This window comes from Callorhinus ursinus, unplaced genomic scaffold (assembly GCF_003265705.2).
Source record: "Callorhinus ursinus isolate GAN/ISIS: 27379988/994484 unplaced genomic scaffold, GSC_fseal_2.0 scaffold16, whole genome shotgun sequence".
NCBI classification, from domain to species: Eukaryota; Metazoa; Chordata; class Mammalia; order Carnivora; family Otariidae; genus Callorhinus; species Callorhinus ursinus.
This window is the reverse complement of record NW_027397078.1, coordinates 37158785-37176288: the sequence shown is the minus strand read 5'-3', so window position 1 is coordinate 37176288 and position 17504 is coordinate 37158785. Positions and strand designations below refer to the sequence as shown.

The 17504-nt window shown below is 47.9% G+C and overlaps 1 protein-coding gene across 2 annotated transcripts in view; it reads left to right on the top strand.

The window, feature by feature from the left end:
- The window catches only part of WWC3 (WWC family member 3), a 115982-nt gene that overhangs the window by 37987 nt on the left and 60491 nt on the right, over window positions 1–17504 (top strand). Inside the window, exons 3-5 of one of the 2 annotated variants that reach the window (XM_025857721.2) lie at window positions 5058–5261; window positions 15232–15308; window positions 16416–16495. In XM_025857721.2, the coding sequence (XP_025713506.1) occupies window positions 5058–5261; window positions 15232–15308; window positions 16416–16495 (361 nt within the window). Of the gene's footprint in view, window positions 1–5057; window positions 5262–15231; window positions 15309–16415; window positions 16496–17504 lie in introns of those variants that run through there. The other variant, XM_025857720.2, reaches the window with a different exon arrangement.

Genomic DNA, 17504 nt, shown 5'->3' with positions numbered 1-17504 from the left:
TGTTGCCCAGGATTGCACGGGATATGTTTTTTTTTTTTTTTTTAAAGATTTTATTTATTTTATTTGAGAGAGAGAATGAGAGAGAGAGCACACATGAGAAGGAGGAGGATCAGAGGGAGAAGCAGACTCCCTGCTGAGCAGGGAGCCCGATGCGGGACTCGATCCTGGAACTCCAGGATCATGACCTGAGCTGAAGGCAGTCGCTTAACCAACTGAGCCACCCAGGCACCCAGCACGGGATATGTTTAATGGATGGTTTTAGTGCCTAATAAAAGGAATACATTTCCCAGGCAGTCTGGAAATAGAAATATCTTTCATAATGAGAAGGTGGTTTATTGCAAAGTGGAGCTTACAAGTTCTTGGAACAATAAATGTCCAAGTGATTACCTTAACTTCATTTTGTCTTACACATTCAGTTTCAGCTTCAGTATACCAAGCCTTTGTGATCTTTGTGAAGGGAGAAAACTGTGTAAAGACTACAGCTCAAATAATACAGTGGGTCCTTGAAGCACACCAGCTTTCTTGGAAGAACTGGGTAGAGCCCGTGGCTCTCGACCAGGGCTGATCTTGCTTCCCAGGACCACTTGGCAGCGTCTGGAGGCATTTTCCGTTTTTGCGCCCGGGAGAGGAGCTAGTGGGCATCGAGTGGGCAGGGGCCGGGGCTGCTGCGGAACTTCGTGCACTGCGCGGGACCTCCTGCCACGGAATGCGCTGCGCCCCGAGTGGCCGTGGGGCCGACGTTGGCACACCCTGGTTCACAGGCTCCATGCTGGTCTCTGCCCCTCACTCTTGGCTTGTCACCCCTTCCTCAGCCTTCCTCCATCTGGTCCCAGCGGGGGGCTCCACTTCTCTCTCAGATTCCCACTTTTGCACTCTCTCCCCTTTTCATTCTAGCTACCCTCAGTGTTTATGTCATTTAATCATTCTTCACTCCTGGGGACATGAAGCGTGGCTTCCCGTCGGCGGGTTTTCTGTCCTTCAGCGCATTAAGTGTGGGGTAGGCTGGGAGGGCCCGGGGCTTCGCGATGCCGAGCCCCGTGAGCGATCTGAAGCTCTTTGCTCACTCCGGTCCCATGGCTCCTCACCTCCCCTTAGTGCGGTCGACCCAGGTTGGTGTCTTTGGGGCCGATTCCTGCATTGGCACCTCCTGGCCAGCCTCCCGAGTCAGCATTCGGAAAGCTGAATGGCGAGACTTCCTTTCTCAGTCCTGGGGCAGTGGAATTTCTGATAGGCGGTGGTCAGCCTTGCACTTGATTGCAACCCTTACCTGAAGACTGGGCAGTGGGGAGAGGAGCTGCCCTGGCTCATCTGCCCTCCCAGGCAGTTATCTAAGGGGCAGGAGGGCTTCTGGGTAAATCCACCGGCCACCGGACAGAGAGCGGTGCTTAGTGAGGCTCCCGGAGGGCGGCCCTCCCTGTAGCCCCAGCTGACCTGGTGCCTCATGACTGTGGGTGTTCGAGGTGTCTTGCTGTCTGGGCCTCCCTTCCCGGCTGCTGGTGGGCAGCCCCCGCAGGTGAGGGCTGCTGCCCCATGGGCCTGGGCACATGTGCACCGGGGCTTCATCAGCAGTCTTTGGCCTCTCCGAGCCCAGGCGGTATTACTGAATGGCAGAGGCATCTGCCTTACACAACTTTTCTGGAAAGTCTGCCTGCCACTGAGGCCCTGGACCCGTTCTGGCTCGCCTCTCTTGTAAACCCAACGCCCTCATCCCTCGGTGCCCCCTTCTTTGCTGTGGGCGTTCTCGCTCACCTGCTCGCTGTCGCAGGGGGTGTTTGAGAGCGCCTCTCTGTGCTGGCCACTCTTTGGGCTCTGGGGACGCCGGAAGTGAGACCCAGTGTCTACCCTCAAGGATCCCACGTGACACTCTAGACATGGCCATGAGCCCCAAAACTGAGTAGCCACCAAGGACTTTCTTCTAGCCACTGAGTGTAAGTGGGATGACTCAGCACTGCGGGTGATGAAGACATCAGAGAACCCAACTTTTTTTTTTTTTCCCCAGGAACAAGAAAGGTTATTATTGTTGTAATAAAATGTACGTGGAGGCCAAACACCGAGTTCCAGAAAACTTTCTCCTGAGAACCCAAGGCTTCATAGCACAGCTTTAAAACTCTTTAAAGGCACGGAACCTGAGGAGTCAGATATTAAATTGGAACCATGCAGGGGAGTCAGATATTAACTTGGAACCGTGCAGGTCAACCAGAGGGACCTGGGTTGACCGCCTTCAAGGCCCCCAAGAGCGTCTGGTGCACGGGGCAGAGTGCGGGCCATGGCCGCAGGCCACGGCGGTCCTCAGTGCTGTGGACACAGCCGTGACTCTGCCCCGCCCCAGGCCCACGGAATGTGAGCTCCGGGCTAGCTCAGGACCCTGATTTTTGTTGTTGTATTTGGTTTCTCATTTCCTGGTGTGAGCTTTTGAGGCCTGGAGGGGCCTTCCAGTAGGGGCCTGGGGTGGCAGTGTGAAGGGGGGTAGGGGGTATTGGCGGAAGGCGGTTTAAAGGGAAAACTTCCTTGAAACATCCTAGCAAGCACTGTGTGTGTGTGTGTGTGTGTGTGTGTGTGTGTCTGTGTGTCTGTGTGTCTGTGCTAAGGTAAACATGACATGACATTTACTTTTTCAACCATTTTGAGGTGAAATCCACAGAACATAAAATTAACCATTTTCAAGTATAGAGTTTGGGGACATTTGGTGTGTTCTGCATTGTACAGCCACCACCTCTGTCTGGTGCCAGAACGTTTCATCACCCCAAAGTCAAACCTGGAACCCGTGAGCCGTCACTCCCCGTTTCCCCTCCAGCCTCCCAGCCCCCGGCCACCATGAAATCTCCTTTGTGTCTCTCTGGATTTGCCTCTTCTGGACATTTCATATAGATGGAATCATACACTGTGTGGCCTTTTGTGTCCGACTTCTTTCACTCAGTATGACGTGTGTGAGGTTCATCCGTGTGGTAGCATGAAGTGGCACTTCATTCCTTGTTACGGTGGAATAACCTGCCATTGTATGGATAGACCACGTTTTATTTATCCACTCATCAGATGCTGGAATTAAGGCTGTTTCCACCCTTTGGCTGTTGTTATAGTCTTGGCCAAGCACACTTAATTAAATTTATTTATTTATTAAGATCTAATTGGCTTTATGAAACGATTTGTGAGTCAGGTAGCATCCCAACTAGCAAATAGAGGAGAGCTCCCCAGGTACATTTTAAAAGAGTTATTTTGCTTGCTTGCTTGCTTTCTATTTTTTCAAATTTTTATTAAAATTCTAGTTAGTTAACATATGGTGTATTGCATATTTATTTGGAATTTGGGTTGGGGGAATTTTGCCAGCACTTCTCTGAGCTCTCCCTTACTTTTGCATGTATTTACCAATATGTCATCGTTAAAATAGCCAGCACAGCCCGGGGTCTTGAGGTTTGGAACAGGGACACGGCTTTGCATTTTTTACTTCATGGAGGCAACACTTGTGTTGAAATGTCCCTTAGGAGATCTGTCGCAGTGAAGGAGGGGAGCCTTCTCCGAGTCTGGGTGTCTGGCCCGTTTGCTCAGTCTGCCTCCTCAGTCTCAGGATCAGCTTTCCGGACTGTGGTCCTCTGCCTGCAGAGGCAGCTGCCCCGTCCGTTCCACATTCAGTGAGCTTGCAGTCAACAGTTGCCGATTGCTTCTGGCTTTTGGATGACTGAAAGCTCCTGAGACTAGAACACCGACTGAGGCCGCGTGCCTGCCTTTGAGGGGCTTGCAGTTTAGTAGGAGGGAAACAGAAGCATGGAAGCAGTTAGGCACCCAGCGGCAAGAACTGCAGTCCTCCCCGTGGCACAGAGGCGTATGTGCTTGCAGGGGCCGAGGAGGCTTCCAAAAAGGAGCTGCTTTCACAAAGAGACTTGGAAGGTGGTAGGGTTTCCTGGTGGGCAGAAAAGGACAGAAGCTGCAGCACTTTGGAAAAATTCATCCTGGGGAAAGGACAGAAAGTAGAAATGAAGCTGGTGAGTTAGTCTCGGGACTCCTACATCATGCGGAGGATATTGCTTTAATAAAAGATACTCATGTGCTAAAGAATTGCAAGCAGAGTTAGGAAGGCAGCTTCGGTGAGTGCACTGAGCATGGCCTTTGGTGGGATGAGGCAGGAAGCCTGCACGGTTTTGGAGAGGGGTCATGAGGATCCGAGCGAACTCAGGGGAGAGGGAGTGAAGGGTGTGTCGCCAGTCATTATTATATCTAGGGGCAGGAGTCACCAGTTCTTGATGACCCATGGAACATTCTGGGTGAGGGAGAAGAGCAGGCACTCTCTGGGGATGAGCCCCAGGTTGGCTGAGTGGGCAGATCCAGACGATGCCGCTCACTTTGAGAGGCGAGGCAGAAGGATAAGCACGTGCTTGCGGTGTCACTGTTTGCTCTGCTTCCGGTTTTGGTAGTAAAAGGACGCTGTGTGAGAATGAGTTCTGCTTTGGACGGATGACCTAGAATTACTCTGGGTCCTTCCAGGGGGAGATGCATGTAGGGGGCAGTTGGAAGGAAAATGGGAGCCCAGGAGAGAAGCTGGAGCCAGAGGGAGGCATGAGCCTCCCTTGTAGAGTGAGAAAGCCGGAGTGGAAAAGGGGAGGATTTACAGGTGGGAGGAGGTGAGGAAGGTCGCAAACGTCGCAGAAGCGCTGCAGGTGTGGTGCGGAGGCAGGGGGGAGGGGAGCAAGCTGGATCAGAGGGGCATCCCGAGCCAAAGAAGTCTACGAGAAGAAGGTTGGAAATAGCCGTTAGTTTGACCATGATGAGCTCATTTGGTTTCATCTCTGCCAGTGTTTATTCACGGTGTGAAAAATTGTGTGGTATGGCCTTCAGCCCCCCTGCAGCCAACCTTTTCATGTCCGTAGAGTTTTCTTCTCATCTCAACTGTGGGTATGTGAACAGAAGGTGTTCTGCACTATAGGAAGTTTTGTTACGTAGATGCTTCCATTATGTGCATCCTGGCAATTAATTTTCACATCGACTAGTTGCGTGACTGCATGACTGTTGGTCGACCTAAAGATTTTACTCTTAAGTCACTTACGTTCTTACCCTTTCCATTTCAGAGCTTACCCAGATTGAGGATCCCAGAGAACAGTGGCGGCGAGAGCAGGAACGGATGCTGAAGGAGTATTTGATTGTAGCCCAGGAGGCTCTCAATGCCAAGAAAGAAATCTACCAGATTAAGCAGCAGCGGTTCGAGCTGGCTCAGGAGGAATACCGGCAGCTGCACAAAATGTGTGAGGACGACAGCCGCTCCTACACTAGCTGTGAGTTCACCGCCTCCTGGGGCTCACACGCATGGCTTGAGAAGCCACCTCTGCACTAGGTTACCTGCAAACCCGAACTTGACTCGGCAAGACCGCTTCCTAGAGTTTCTAAGCACATACTGTTAGGGAATCAGTGTTGTGCTCTGGAGTCAGGTGTACCCCGCAGCCACTGCTTTAGCGAAGATTTCTCAAGTGCCTGCCTTGTGCCCGGGCCCCGGGATACGGTGGAGCCCAGGAACACAGAGGTCCCTGCCCCCAAGACCTTCCGTTCGGGTGGGGAAGGGAGAAAATAGACAAGCGAGTTTCCGGTAGCGACATGAAACAATCTCACGTGTCGTGTTTGTCAGTGCGGAAAGGGGCTTCCCCCAGAGATCTCTGCCGTGAATAGATCACCTTGGGAAGGCCACAGAGCAGTTTCAGTGATCCTGCCTCCTGCCTGGAGAGATTTGGGAGCAATCGCCCGTGTCGAGCACCTGTTTCTTTCTGGGGCAGTCCGCTGAAGGTGGAGGAACTCAGTGTAACCCAGGGGGTCGGCGGGACGCTCTTTCCCGCACCCTCAGTGAGACGGACGCACACTGATGTTCGCAGAGGGAATCCCTCTTAGTTTTCGAGGCTGCTGGACGTGGGCCCCCATTTCATTAGTACTCAGCAGATGCTCAGGTGTTCAAGGAACCCTTGGTCCAGTCTCAGAAAACAAGGCATGTTGTTACTGACACAGTCAGTCACTGCTGGAGCCTGTCCCCTCCCAACAAGAGTTGCCACGCTGAACAGCCCATCACAGGTGCACAGGGCCGTGAGTGTTGTGGGTGCCAGTGAGCTTGGGAAGAATGTGTGGAGGTGCTACTGCTAGGTTTTGTGTTACAACAACCTAAGTCTAGTTGAGACATGGAGAGACTTAACTGTGACATGACTGTCACATTGCCGGGTATTTGGCTCTGGTGACACAGCCTTGAGCATTAAAGACACGGTCAGAGCTTTATTCTGTGTTGCAAGTCAGAATGGAGTTTTAAGGCCAAGGGGCCAGAGGTCGGTCTTATTGCAACTACTGTTGAAGGTGAATACGCCTTACAAGCTGTGGGGAGGAGAGGGGTGGGGTGTCCCCTCTGTCACAGGAATTGAAGAGAGTTCTGCATCGCGTTCCCTGGGAGAAGGTCAGGACCCGGGTTTAATGGTTGCTTCCAGGTCGTCTTATCTCTTGTTCTTCAAATATCGTTATCTACGAGATTTTTTTTGGTTTTTGGTTTTTGTTTTTAACTATCCGTCAGAATGCAGTGGTCAGCCCAGTGCTAGTTTTTGGAGGCTGGTTTCTTATCTCCAGAGTTTCTTTTCTTATAATGTCTTCCTCTGATTTTGGTATCAGGCCTCAGAGAATGAAATGGGAAGCGTTCCCTTTTCCTCTCTTTTCAGAAAGAGTTTGTGTGGGATTGGTATTTGATAGAACTTGATAGAATTCACCAGAAAAGCCATCTGGACCTTGAGTTCCTTGTGGGAATGTTTGTAACTATAAATTCAGTATCTTTAATAGATACAAGGCTATTCAGATGTTCTGTTTCTTCTTGAATCAATTGTGGTATTTGTGTGTTTCAAAGAATTTCTCTATTTCATCTAATCCAAAAGTCAGTAAACTTTTTTTTTAATCAAGGGTTAGATAGCAAATACTTTAGGCTTTGTGGACCATATGGTCTCCGTTGCAACTACTCAACCTGTCTTTATAGTGCAAAAGCAGCTAGGGGCAGTACATAAACCAATGTGTGTGGCTTGCTCTGAGAAAAGTATAAACACAGGTAACAAGCTTGATTCGGCCTGCAGGGAATTTGCCAACTGCAGATCTAAGTTGTCAAGTTTATAAAGCTGTTTGTAGAATTCCCTCACCATTTTCTTAATATCTAGACACTCCAAAGTGGTGTCCTTTCATTCCTGATATTAATAATTTGTGTCTTTTTTTTTTAATCAGCGTGGCTAAACTTTTATTGATTGTATTTATCTTTACAATAAACTGGCTTTTGGGTTTTTTTTTTTTCTTTTCCTGTTCCTTGTCCGTTTCTGTTTTATTGGTTTCTCTTCTTTATTATTTTCTTCCTGCTTCTTAGTTTGGCTTTACTCTGTTCTTCCTTTCCTAGCTTCCTAAAGTAGAAACTTAGATCATTGATTTTAGAGCTTTCTTACTTTCTCACATGACCTCTAAAGGTATGAATTCTTCGTTAAGTGCAACTTTAAGTACATGCCACAAATGTTGGTATTTTTTCAGTGATTTCAGAATGGTTTCTCATGTCCTTTGTACAAGTTTCTTTTTTGACCCAGGGGTTCTTTAAAAGTAAGTTATTGACACTTGTTAAAGATGTCATGCTGTTGATTTCTAATTGAATTCCATTGTGGTCAGAAACTACACATGTAAGATTTCAGTCTTTGGGATTCTACTGAGATGACTTATGGCCCAGCATATGGTCTCTCTCAGTGGCCTCATAGCGTTAGAAGCCCGTGGACTTGGTACCTCCGAGGTTACACCTAGCTGCAGCAGTGGCTTATAACTGTTTCTGAGAGCATAGGGTTAGCGATTTGAAGCCTTTTAGAAAGTGACTTGATAGAAGCTACGTTGAACCATATGAAGTTGTTATTTTTGTAGCTTAAAAAGGGCTGAATATTGGCAGTCTCATATGATTCAACCTAATAGAATGTTTTTTTCCCAGTAGCCTTTAGGGACCATATCTGTCCCCTAGTTGGGTTTGGTTAAGTCTCCAAAGGCTCTCCAGTTGGTTTTTCTAATAAGAATGGAATGGGAGAAAGACGTATCAGAAAAATTTGGCAGGAAGTTCCTTGCCAGTGATTGAAAAAGAAAAATAGCTTCAAGGGAAGATTGCCTACTACCCGTGCCTCCAAGTCTTCGGCTGCAGTGAAGGTGGGGGCTCGGGACCTGAGCCCTTGCGGATGCAGGGGTAGGAGGACCATCGAGCACCCCGTTGGATTCCACACCCAGTCCTGGGGGAAGCAAGAGAGGAGTCGTCCCGGGACAAAGCTGAGCCCGCAGATGAAGAGCACTGAGAACTTGTAGTCCTTTAATGCTGGGACATCCCTCAGCATCAGTGTTTGTATTTCCGTGGGCTTTTCTCTCCCTTGGCATTTGGGCAAGTAGGGAATTGCACTCAGTTATATTCCTTCCTGTGCTCCATAGAATTTAATGACTGCCCAGTGAAAAGGCGATACTCAAGATGCTGTCCTGAGTGGTGCATGAGGAAACCTTTAGTAGAGGAAGCAGATGACTCTGTAGTGTTGACTTGAGATTCTGACACGCTCATCAGAATCCCGACCTGCTAGAAGTGTCTGTGTAGGCGCGGTCTCTGCATCCACTTGTGGAAGTGGCCTCGGGGGCCACATTGGGCCTGCCTGTTTTCGTGAAGGGCTGGAGATGCCAGTGGATTTTGCCAGGGCCTCTTGGCTCATCTGGGAAAAGACTCAGAATGGAATCTAGAACTTAATCTAAGTGCTTTACCAGGTTGCTGCTGTCCCTGGGGTTCTGACCAAGTTCTTTTCAGCTTGCCATTTAACCTGAACTACCAATTACGATGAGGAAAACTCTTTTAGATGACTCAAAGGAATTCTCTCTGGCCACGCCGGTCTCACACAGCCCAGATTGCTGTCAGGGCTAGTCATCTAAAGCAGGGAGGCGTCTCCGCGCTCTGGTACTGGGAGCAGAGTAACATCTGGACTTATTTCTCATTACTTCCTTCATTGGCAGTGACTTGAAGGGAAAAGAGCCAGTATTCAGTGGGCTAGTGTTATTATCTCTGCATTGTTGGGATTGCAACATTCTGAGGTACATGATGCTATCTTTGTTGTACACAACGATAGAAACGATATTGGGAAGGCTAGGTTACTTCTTCAAGTTTACATACCCAGTAAATGGTAGAACTTGGACTTGAACCGAGACCTGTTTGTGTACGTGGCCTTTGGTGCCTTGTACTGTTTCCTAGACATGGGAGAGGCAGCGCAAAAGAGCTAATCGTGCTTTTGAAACACCTTGCCCTCTCATTGTTCAAGTTATCTGGAAATAAAGACCGATTATAAATGGACAAGTCATCTGGCAATTCTGCAACACTAAAAGGGGCAAATGGAAGGCAGAGCACCATCTGCTTCTTGGCTTTCCTGTGGCCCATGGTAGGATTGCCAAACTATTCATTTAGTTTCCAACAGATACTTATTTAGCACCTGCTGTTGGTAAATACTAAATGTTGGGGACATAGTTTATCCCTAATGGCGGATGGTGGGGAAGAATAAGGCAATGATGGTGAACAGAGGAATGAACTAAAACAGCCATTTTTAATATTGGAGCAGAAGGGTACAGGGGGGGGGGTGGGAGGAGGGGAGGTGCATTTCTCCCACACCCTTCACTGATTTCTCCCCGAGTTCTGGAAATCACCGGAATAAAACTCCATTCACTGGAGAGAAGAGATTTTGTGTCAACATTGGGCCATCTGGTATCTAAGAATATCCAAGCCTTGACCTTTTTTTGTCCCTGAGCAAAACAGATTCAGATGCTGGCTGGATTTGAATGTACATGTCCCCGTGAGACTAAGAACCCTACTCTGCTTTATTTCTGGGGGCTGCTCGGTAGCCAGGCCTATTTTATGCTCCGTAGAGCACGGGGTGGGAGCTGCTCGGCCGCGGACGCACTCTCTCTGACGCTCAGCCGCTACTTCTCTGCGGCTCCGTGTTGTAGTTTTTTCCTACTTTCTTCACGTGTTGTGTTGTGTTGCTGGCAAAGGCGTTTTATTGAAATTGTCGTAGTGAAGGAATATATTGCAGCCTTCAGGATCGCTACAAAAATTGAAAAGTGAAAGTACTACCTGACAATTGGAGACCTTTGTGTTTCTTGACCTGGGTGGTTACGTTTGTATTTGCTTTGCATTAAGTCATTGTTTTGTACACTTTGCTTCATTAACTTATTAACGTTGCTCATATCTAGAGGTGGAAAGAGCGAGGTATTTTTCTTTTTTAAAATTTACTTTAAAATTTGTCTCCAGTTGCATGCATTTATTTCATACAGTGAGCGTAATTCTCTCTGGGTGAAGAATGAATTGATTCCTCATCTAGAAGATGATGTCCTGCTTTCTTCATTGTAATGTGTTCTTCTCTTTGCCTTTTCCACTGAATACGTTTGTTATGTCGGAAGCTTTTATTCTGGAGCTAATCGTTCAGTCTTCCTGAGAAACTTCAGCTTCCGGATGCATTCGGATGAAGTACATGACCATTTGCAGGGTAAATTATAGTCTGATCTACAGGTCAGCAAATTATGTATGGCCTCTGGGCTGACTCTTGTCCACTCTGGCTGTTTATAAATAAAGTGTTGTTAGAACACTGCCACATCCACTCACTTACCTATTGTCTGTAGTAGCTACAACAGCAGAGTTGAGGAGTTGAGACAGAGACCATGTGGCCCACAACACCAGAGGTATTTACTGTCTGGCCTTCTGCAGAAAAAGTTTCCCAACCCCTGGTCTACACCAATAGCTCCGAACCCTGGCTACAGGGTATAATCTCCAGAGGGGCTTTTAAAAGCTGCTGCCTGGCCCCCACTCCCAGAGATTTTGATCTGATTGGTTTTGGGTGGGACCAGACATTTGTTTGTAAAGCATCCCAGGTGATTCCCAGAGTTGGGAATCCAGTAGTCTAGATTGACTTGTGATGGTCTCTTCCAGCAGCAGGCATATGACTTTGTTATCCTAGCTCCAAGGAACTACCAAAAGTCTGCACCAAAAGTATCTTTGGGTGGTTGGGAGAGTTGGCCTAATCTCCCATGAGAAAGTGCTGACCCACCCTGAATTCCTGGGTTAGGTGGTGGTGAAGCTTGACCTTATCAGTTATCAGTTTTGCCAACATTCTTTCTGAGGCTTTAAGCCCATCCCACAAAGACTGTCTTCCACTGGTTATCCTGGAGAGGGTTTCTCCTCTACTGTCTAGGTTGGGATAATGGCCACAGTTCATCCATTCAACCTTTTGTTTTCCTTCATGCAAGCATGTTGGAGCTGGCAGGAGAAAAATGGATCACGCAGCGTTTTTCGCAGGTTGTTAGTTGGTAAGACTCAGTCTTGAAGGTGATTGCAGAGCATCCGAGTCTGTTGAGAGATAATCCCCTAGTCCGCCCGAGAGAACATTTCTGAGAGAATGCTTGGTTTGAATTTGGTGGCATCTTGTGTTAACTTCTCTAGGTCACCTCTGAGTGGGCTTGTTCGATTTTTTTTCTTCCTTTGCTTATGGTGCCTTTAAAAAAACACGTCATGTCCCCTGTTGGCCTGAGTTATTTACATGCGTGCCTTTGTCGCTGCTCTGGTAATTAGTACCTGTCAGCATGGGAACTGTCAGGGCTTGCCGTTCTTTCTGCCAGAGTTCTTTTGGCTTCCTTGAGCACCTCCCTGCAGTGCTGATGCCTGGAGGTGCACACCTGGTCCTAAGGAGCGGTCTGCCCAGAGAACGTCTTCGGAGGACTGCTGGTCTTTTGAAGCGTGTCGTGCCCTCAGGTGATCTCAGGTTCTCACAGCACAGAGGAGGCCTGTGTGGAGCAGAGAAACAGGGAGGCAGAGACAGACAGACACACCAGCATACGTGTTTTCCCTTTTCAATATGCCATAAAATCGAAATCCAACGTCAGTACTGGGGTCTGCAGCATCTAAGTGCTAAAAGCACAGGTCACCTTCACCTGTTGGACAGTCGGCCCTGGGGAGCTGGAGGTCCATGCCTTCTCCCGCTGGGAAAGCTGATCTGATTAAAGAATCTTGGGCAGCTGGCCCACAGGAGCCCAAGTTTCAGACAGAAGTCCCTTTTTGACTGATGTAGATCGAGTCACTACAAACCTAGTCTCTGTCAAGTGGGGAAATGTAATCATTGTCTCTCACAAAGATTTTTTTTAAAAAAAGATTTACTTTAGGGAGAGAGAGAGAGAGAGAGAGAGAGCGAGCAAGCGCAGGCGGGGGGGTGGGGTGGGACAGTCAGAGGGAGAGAGAGACAGAATCCCAAGCAGGCACCATGCTGAGCACGGAGCCTGATGTGGGGCTCGATCCCACAACCCCGAGACCATGACCGAGCAAAATCAAGAGTCGGATACCCAACCGACTGAGCCACTCAGGCGCCCCACTCTCACACAGATTTTATGAGAATAGATGAAATAAATGTGAAAGGCACCTTCTAATAGCAAGGTCTAATAGTTTACGTTGCTGTGGTCCAGGTAGACCGTAACCTTGGTCTCACATCCCCCAAAGTACTACCATATGCCTGAGTGGACTCCTTAAGCTGTTTAATAGTAGTGCCCACTCTCAAGTCTTCAAGAGAGAAGAAAGCTTTAGAGGTGAAAGTCTGATATTTATCATAAACCTTGAGATTGGAGACATGTCTTAACAGAGACAGATAATTCTTTTTTTAAATGTTGTGGAGCATGTGCCGTGAAAAATGGAGCCTGGAGTCCTGAGGTATTCCTTGGACTCAAGAAATGGGTTACGTTAGACTTACTGGCAGATGTAAGGAACTAAGAGTTTGTCTTTATAAGTTGAATTATATTATTAAAAGTTATGCCAGTCTTCACAACTCTCCTTAGTATTTGAAGATGAATGCACTCACTGTTTTAGGTACTTGAGTTGCCTTTTCCCTCCTCCCAGTCCTTGAATTTTACAATTTTAGAGACTGTAGCAAAGCTAACATGAATGCTACCTACATAAGTAAAACCTATTCTGTCGTTTAGGATGGTTTCAGCTGTAAGTAACACAAAAGGCTAACCCCCATGGACCCGGACAAAGGACATCTCTTGTCCCATAACTGAATCCTCCGGCAGTGGGCTGGATTCGGCGCTCCGTGAGGCCGTGGCTTGTCAGGCTCCCTACCCCTCCAGGACTGGGCACACGCCGAGTCTCCCAGGGGAGAGGGGCGGGCGTACCTGACAAGCTCAGGGTCCTGTGAGTTAGGAAGGAGAACTGGGGGACAGGTTGCTGTGTGCTTGTCCAGCTGTATTCTGTTATTTCAAGTCTCTCTGCTAATTTTCCCTATGAAATTGCGTAGGAGTTTTGTGACGATTTCAGACCGTGGTTACTGCTGTTTAACATTGCAGTTAACTTCCCTGGACTTGGGTGATGGGGTTCCTTTCTACCCCAAATGGGAACAATCCCAGGTGATAACTGTGGGCACTGTCTTCCTCAAATGCAGGGTGACACACAGGGAAGTGAGGAGTCAGCGAGCCCTGGGCTCATTGGCTTCTTATCCGGGTCCAAGCGGAAGTCCCCTCGGCTCGGGTCTGGGAAAGCTTTAAGTCCCAGGAGTTTAATGTGCAGGAGATTTTACAGAAATGGTTTCTGACTCTTAAGGGCTTTTGTATAAGGTGTGGCTTTCAGTACTGATCTTAAATGAAGCCAAAGAGTCTGTCAAGATGGAGGCTGTAGGGTTTGGAAATAGTCTTCGTCTGAGAAAGAATTCTATTTGAAAAAATATCGTATTCCATGTCTTCGAGAGATTACGATTCTAAATATAAGAACATTTGGGATAAAGTGGGCAAATGCTTAGCTCCTCCAGATATTTATTTCTAGTAGATTCTAATGGTTTGAAATTCGGACTGATAGGGACTTCAGTAGTAAGTATTTTATAGAACTGTTTTTTAAAAGAGCTGTCCGGATTGCTCACATTCACTTGGGATGTAGTTCTAGTTGAGGCTATTAAACAGTCTTGCTGTGTAAGCCACTTGATGACTTTGAGCCATCCTCTCTGTTACAAAGGCAGGAAATGATTTTGAGCTAGTTTCTAGCCGTTGGCACCTAGTTGCCTGAATGACAGTCACCCCTCAGTAGCCAGATCAAAGGAGTCAAGGAAAGATGCTGGTGCTGCAGATGGGTCTTCTGAGCACGTGAAGTTACTGTCAGTGACCCGGAGGCAGGTCACACCAGCATGGGGTGGCCGCAGATGAAGACAGGGGAGCACCCCACCAGCTAGGGCAGGGCTAGACCACGTCAGTGCCGCACACAAGCGGACGGCTTCCGCAGCCTAAGAGAGAGGAGACAGAAGCATCAAGAAAAAAGCAATGCAGGGAGGCGAGCGGGGCGGTAGCCACGGGAAGCAGCTGCTAACGGCTCGAGCTGCCGGATCGCTGGCGGGGCTCTTGTCGTCTGGCTGACTGTGCTCGGCACACAGCTCGGCGGCCCTCCGCGTCGCGTTCACCCCCACGTACCGGCTGTTCGTACTCACGATGCTGTGGCTCTTCGGGAGTTGGAGCCCCGCGTGCTGCGCTGTGGAAGGAAGCACTTAGCTGTGTGGTGTGTTCTAGCTAAACACGCAGCACAGCACGCTGCGGGCAGAAAAGCGGCCGTGCGCCGTTGCCGTGTGCCCCGAGTACAGGGCCCGCGAGAACAGCTTTTTCTCAAGCCCGCCAGATACTGACACGCTACTACCAAGTCGTCTGTTTGCTTTTATGAGTCTTCAGTAGTTGTTCCCTTCTTAGGTCCAAAATGGTTCATCTGGAGAATACAGATATGACGAAAATAGAAATAAAAGCTTCTGTGATGAAACTGTTGAGAATAACCGCCGTTAGCTTCTGGGTTCTGTCCTTGGTGGCACCTGTGTGTGTACGCATTTGCAAAGGAAGTCCAAATGGATTCATACCGTATGTGCTATTTCTGTAGTAAGAGCAGTTTTCCATACCATAATCAACCCCCCCCCCCCAGCCCCGCCGAGTGTATCTCTGGTTTTTAACCCTAGTAATTTTGCTGTCGAGTTTTGGTTTATCGACAGCCATGTATTTTCTCGTGTGGAATCATGTAGAAAGGCCTCATGAAGAAATCAAACATCCAGATTTGAGGCTGTGAGATGTTAATTCCTTAGGAGCCAGTGCCAACTTGTAAATCGGAGACTTAGAATTAATTATCGATTTTAGAAGTTCCTGTCTATGTGTATTTACTTATTTTAAAGGATCCATTATAAAATAAAATATTTTCCTTCTGTTTAGCCTTCTCTGGATATTCAGCAAATACAAAGTACGACCCATACCAAATTAAAGCAGAAATAGCAAGTCGTCGGGATAGGGTGAGTAAAATGAGTGCTTTCACAACTAGAAGCCCCATATGTATTTTTATGTAATATTGCTTGTCATGGTTCACTTAATGGTGGTCAGTGTGTCTAACACTCATATTTTGGTAAGATTTTCAATTTTGTGGATTATTATTACATTTGGTTTTACTCTTCACTTTTTTCTAAGAGGAGGGGGAAAGTTTCCTTTTGAAACCACAGCCCATCTAACAAAAAATCGCCTGTATCCCTCTGTGTTTTTCAGAAAGCTAGACTCCTCCCACCCAGTTTGGAAAGATTTGGTGACATTAGGCCCTGATCTCAAAGGACTGCTTCCCTTTATTAGCGGGATGGCAGCCTTGACCTTCGGCAGCTTTGGCAGCTGCCGGTCTTCCCTGGTTGCTATATTCCTAGGGAAATCCTTCCTGCAGTGGCATTTGACCAGACGGTTCTGATGCTCCTTCCCAGTGACACCGGAATTCGTTATGTGCCACCCCGTTTCTTCCCTCAGTCCCTTATCTTGGTTGTGTGGGAAGGGGGACATCTTGGAAACGAAGCCGCCTCTTCTGGCATCTCATTCCCGAAACCAGAGTGTCTCAGTGCAGGGGTTCTCAGAATCTAGTGCACCTGAGAAAAACACCTGCGGCGTTGACGAAACACGCGAGCCGCCAGGCCCAGCCCCTGAGTCTTGACACAGGCCTGCAGTGGGTGCTAGAATCTGTTGAAGTAAGCACTCAGGGGATTGACTTTCCCTAGTGGGACAGCATGCTTTCAGCAACAGCGCTTCACGTGTGGGATCTAAGTAGTAAGCAGAGGGAGGATGAAACGAGTATTGCGTAGTTTGCTGACTGGAATGTGTAAATCACTACCTTGAGAAAGCAAGCAGTTGCCGGTTCCACAGAGGCAGGAATGTGTCAGTGATCTGGGATTCTTGTATCTAAGGAGACACTCCTTCCAGGACGGCTGCTGTGTATGCGTGAGGATGGAAATTCGTGGAGAGGATAGATGATCCAGTGGGTCGAAAGCCGATCAGGAACTTAGATGACAGTGCTAACAACTGTAGAAGTCATTTTCACCACAGCTTTTTTTGGGGGGAAAAAAAAAAACCGCGTAATTTGTCTTTAGCTTTCCAGATTAAAACGAGAGCTGACCCAGATGAAGCAAGAACTGCAGTACAAGGAGAAGGGGGTGGAGACCCTGCAAGAGTGAGTTGCCCGTGAACCCGGAAGGGGCGCTTTTCCTGCGACTTCCTCTTGTGCTCACCTGTGTGGTGTCTGCGCATGTGTTCTCAAGCTGCGTGGGCGTTCCCTTTTATGCTTTTATTTATGCTCCTTTTCCCCCAATCCTAAGCCTCAGAATCTTCCTTTTCCTTGAAGATACTCGGGAAACGAGACCTTTATTTTCTATTTATGCACGTTCTCTGTAGCTGCACTGTCCAAGACACACATGGCTGTTTAAATTTGAACTCCAGTCTTGTTCGTTTTAGCCTCAAAATTGTTTATTCTAGAACTCAAATTTAAATTAATTAAAATGAAATAAAATAAAAAATTTAGAACCCCAGTTACATAGCCACATCTGAAATGCTCGGTTGTCACTGTGGCTAGTGTAGATTTTCTCTACCTTGGCGCAACGGACATTTTGGACCAGATGACTCTTTGTGCATCATAGGATGTTTAGCTCTGACGCCCTGGATGCCAGTAGTACCCTCTCACTTGTGACAGCCACAACTTGCCTCTAGATGTCAAATGTTCCCTGGAGGGCACATGAGCCTCAAGTTGAGAACCACTGGGCTAGTAGTGGCCACTGCCTTGGATAGCACAGATACTCGAACATGCCCATCGTCACAGAACATCCTATTGGACAGTCTGGTCTATAGGTCTTCTTCCTGTTGGCATCTTTACAGTTAGAACTTTTTCCCTACTAAGAGTTTGGGGTTGAATTTCTTTTTTGTGAGCTACATTAAGTCAGCGAATTCAGTGAACAAAAGTTATTTTACAAATGGTGATCTTATTCTTACAAAAGAATCGATTTTTTTTTTTTTAAGATTTTATTTTATTTATTTGAGAGAGAGAGGGAGTGAGAGAGAGAGAGAGCACAAGAGGGGGTAGGGTCAGAGGGAGAAGCAGACTCCCTGCCGAGCAGGGAGCCCGATGCGGGACTCGATCCTGGGACTCTGGGATCATGACCTGAGCCGAAGGCAGTCGCTGAACCAAC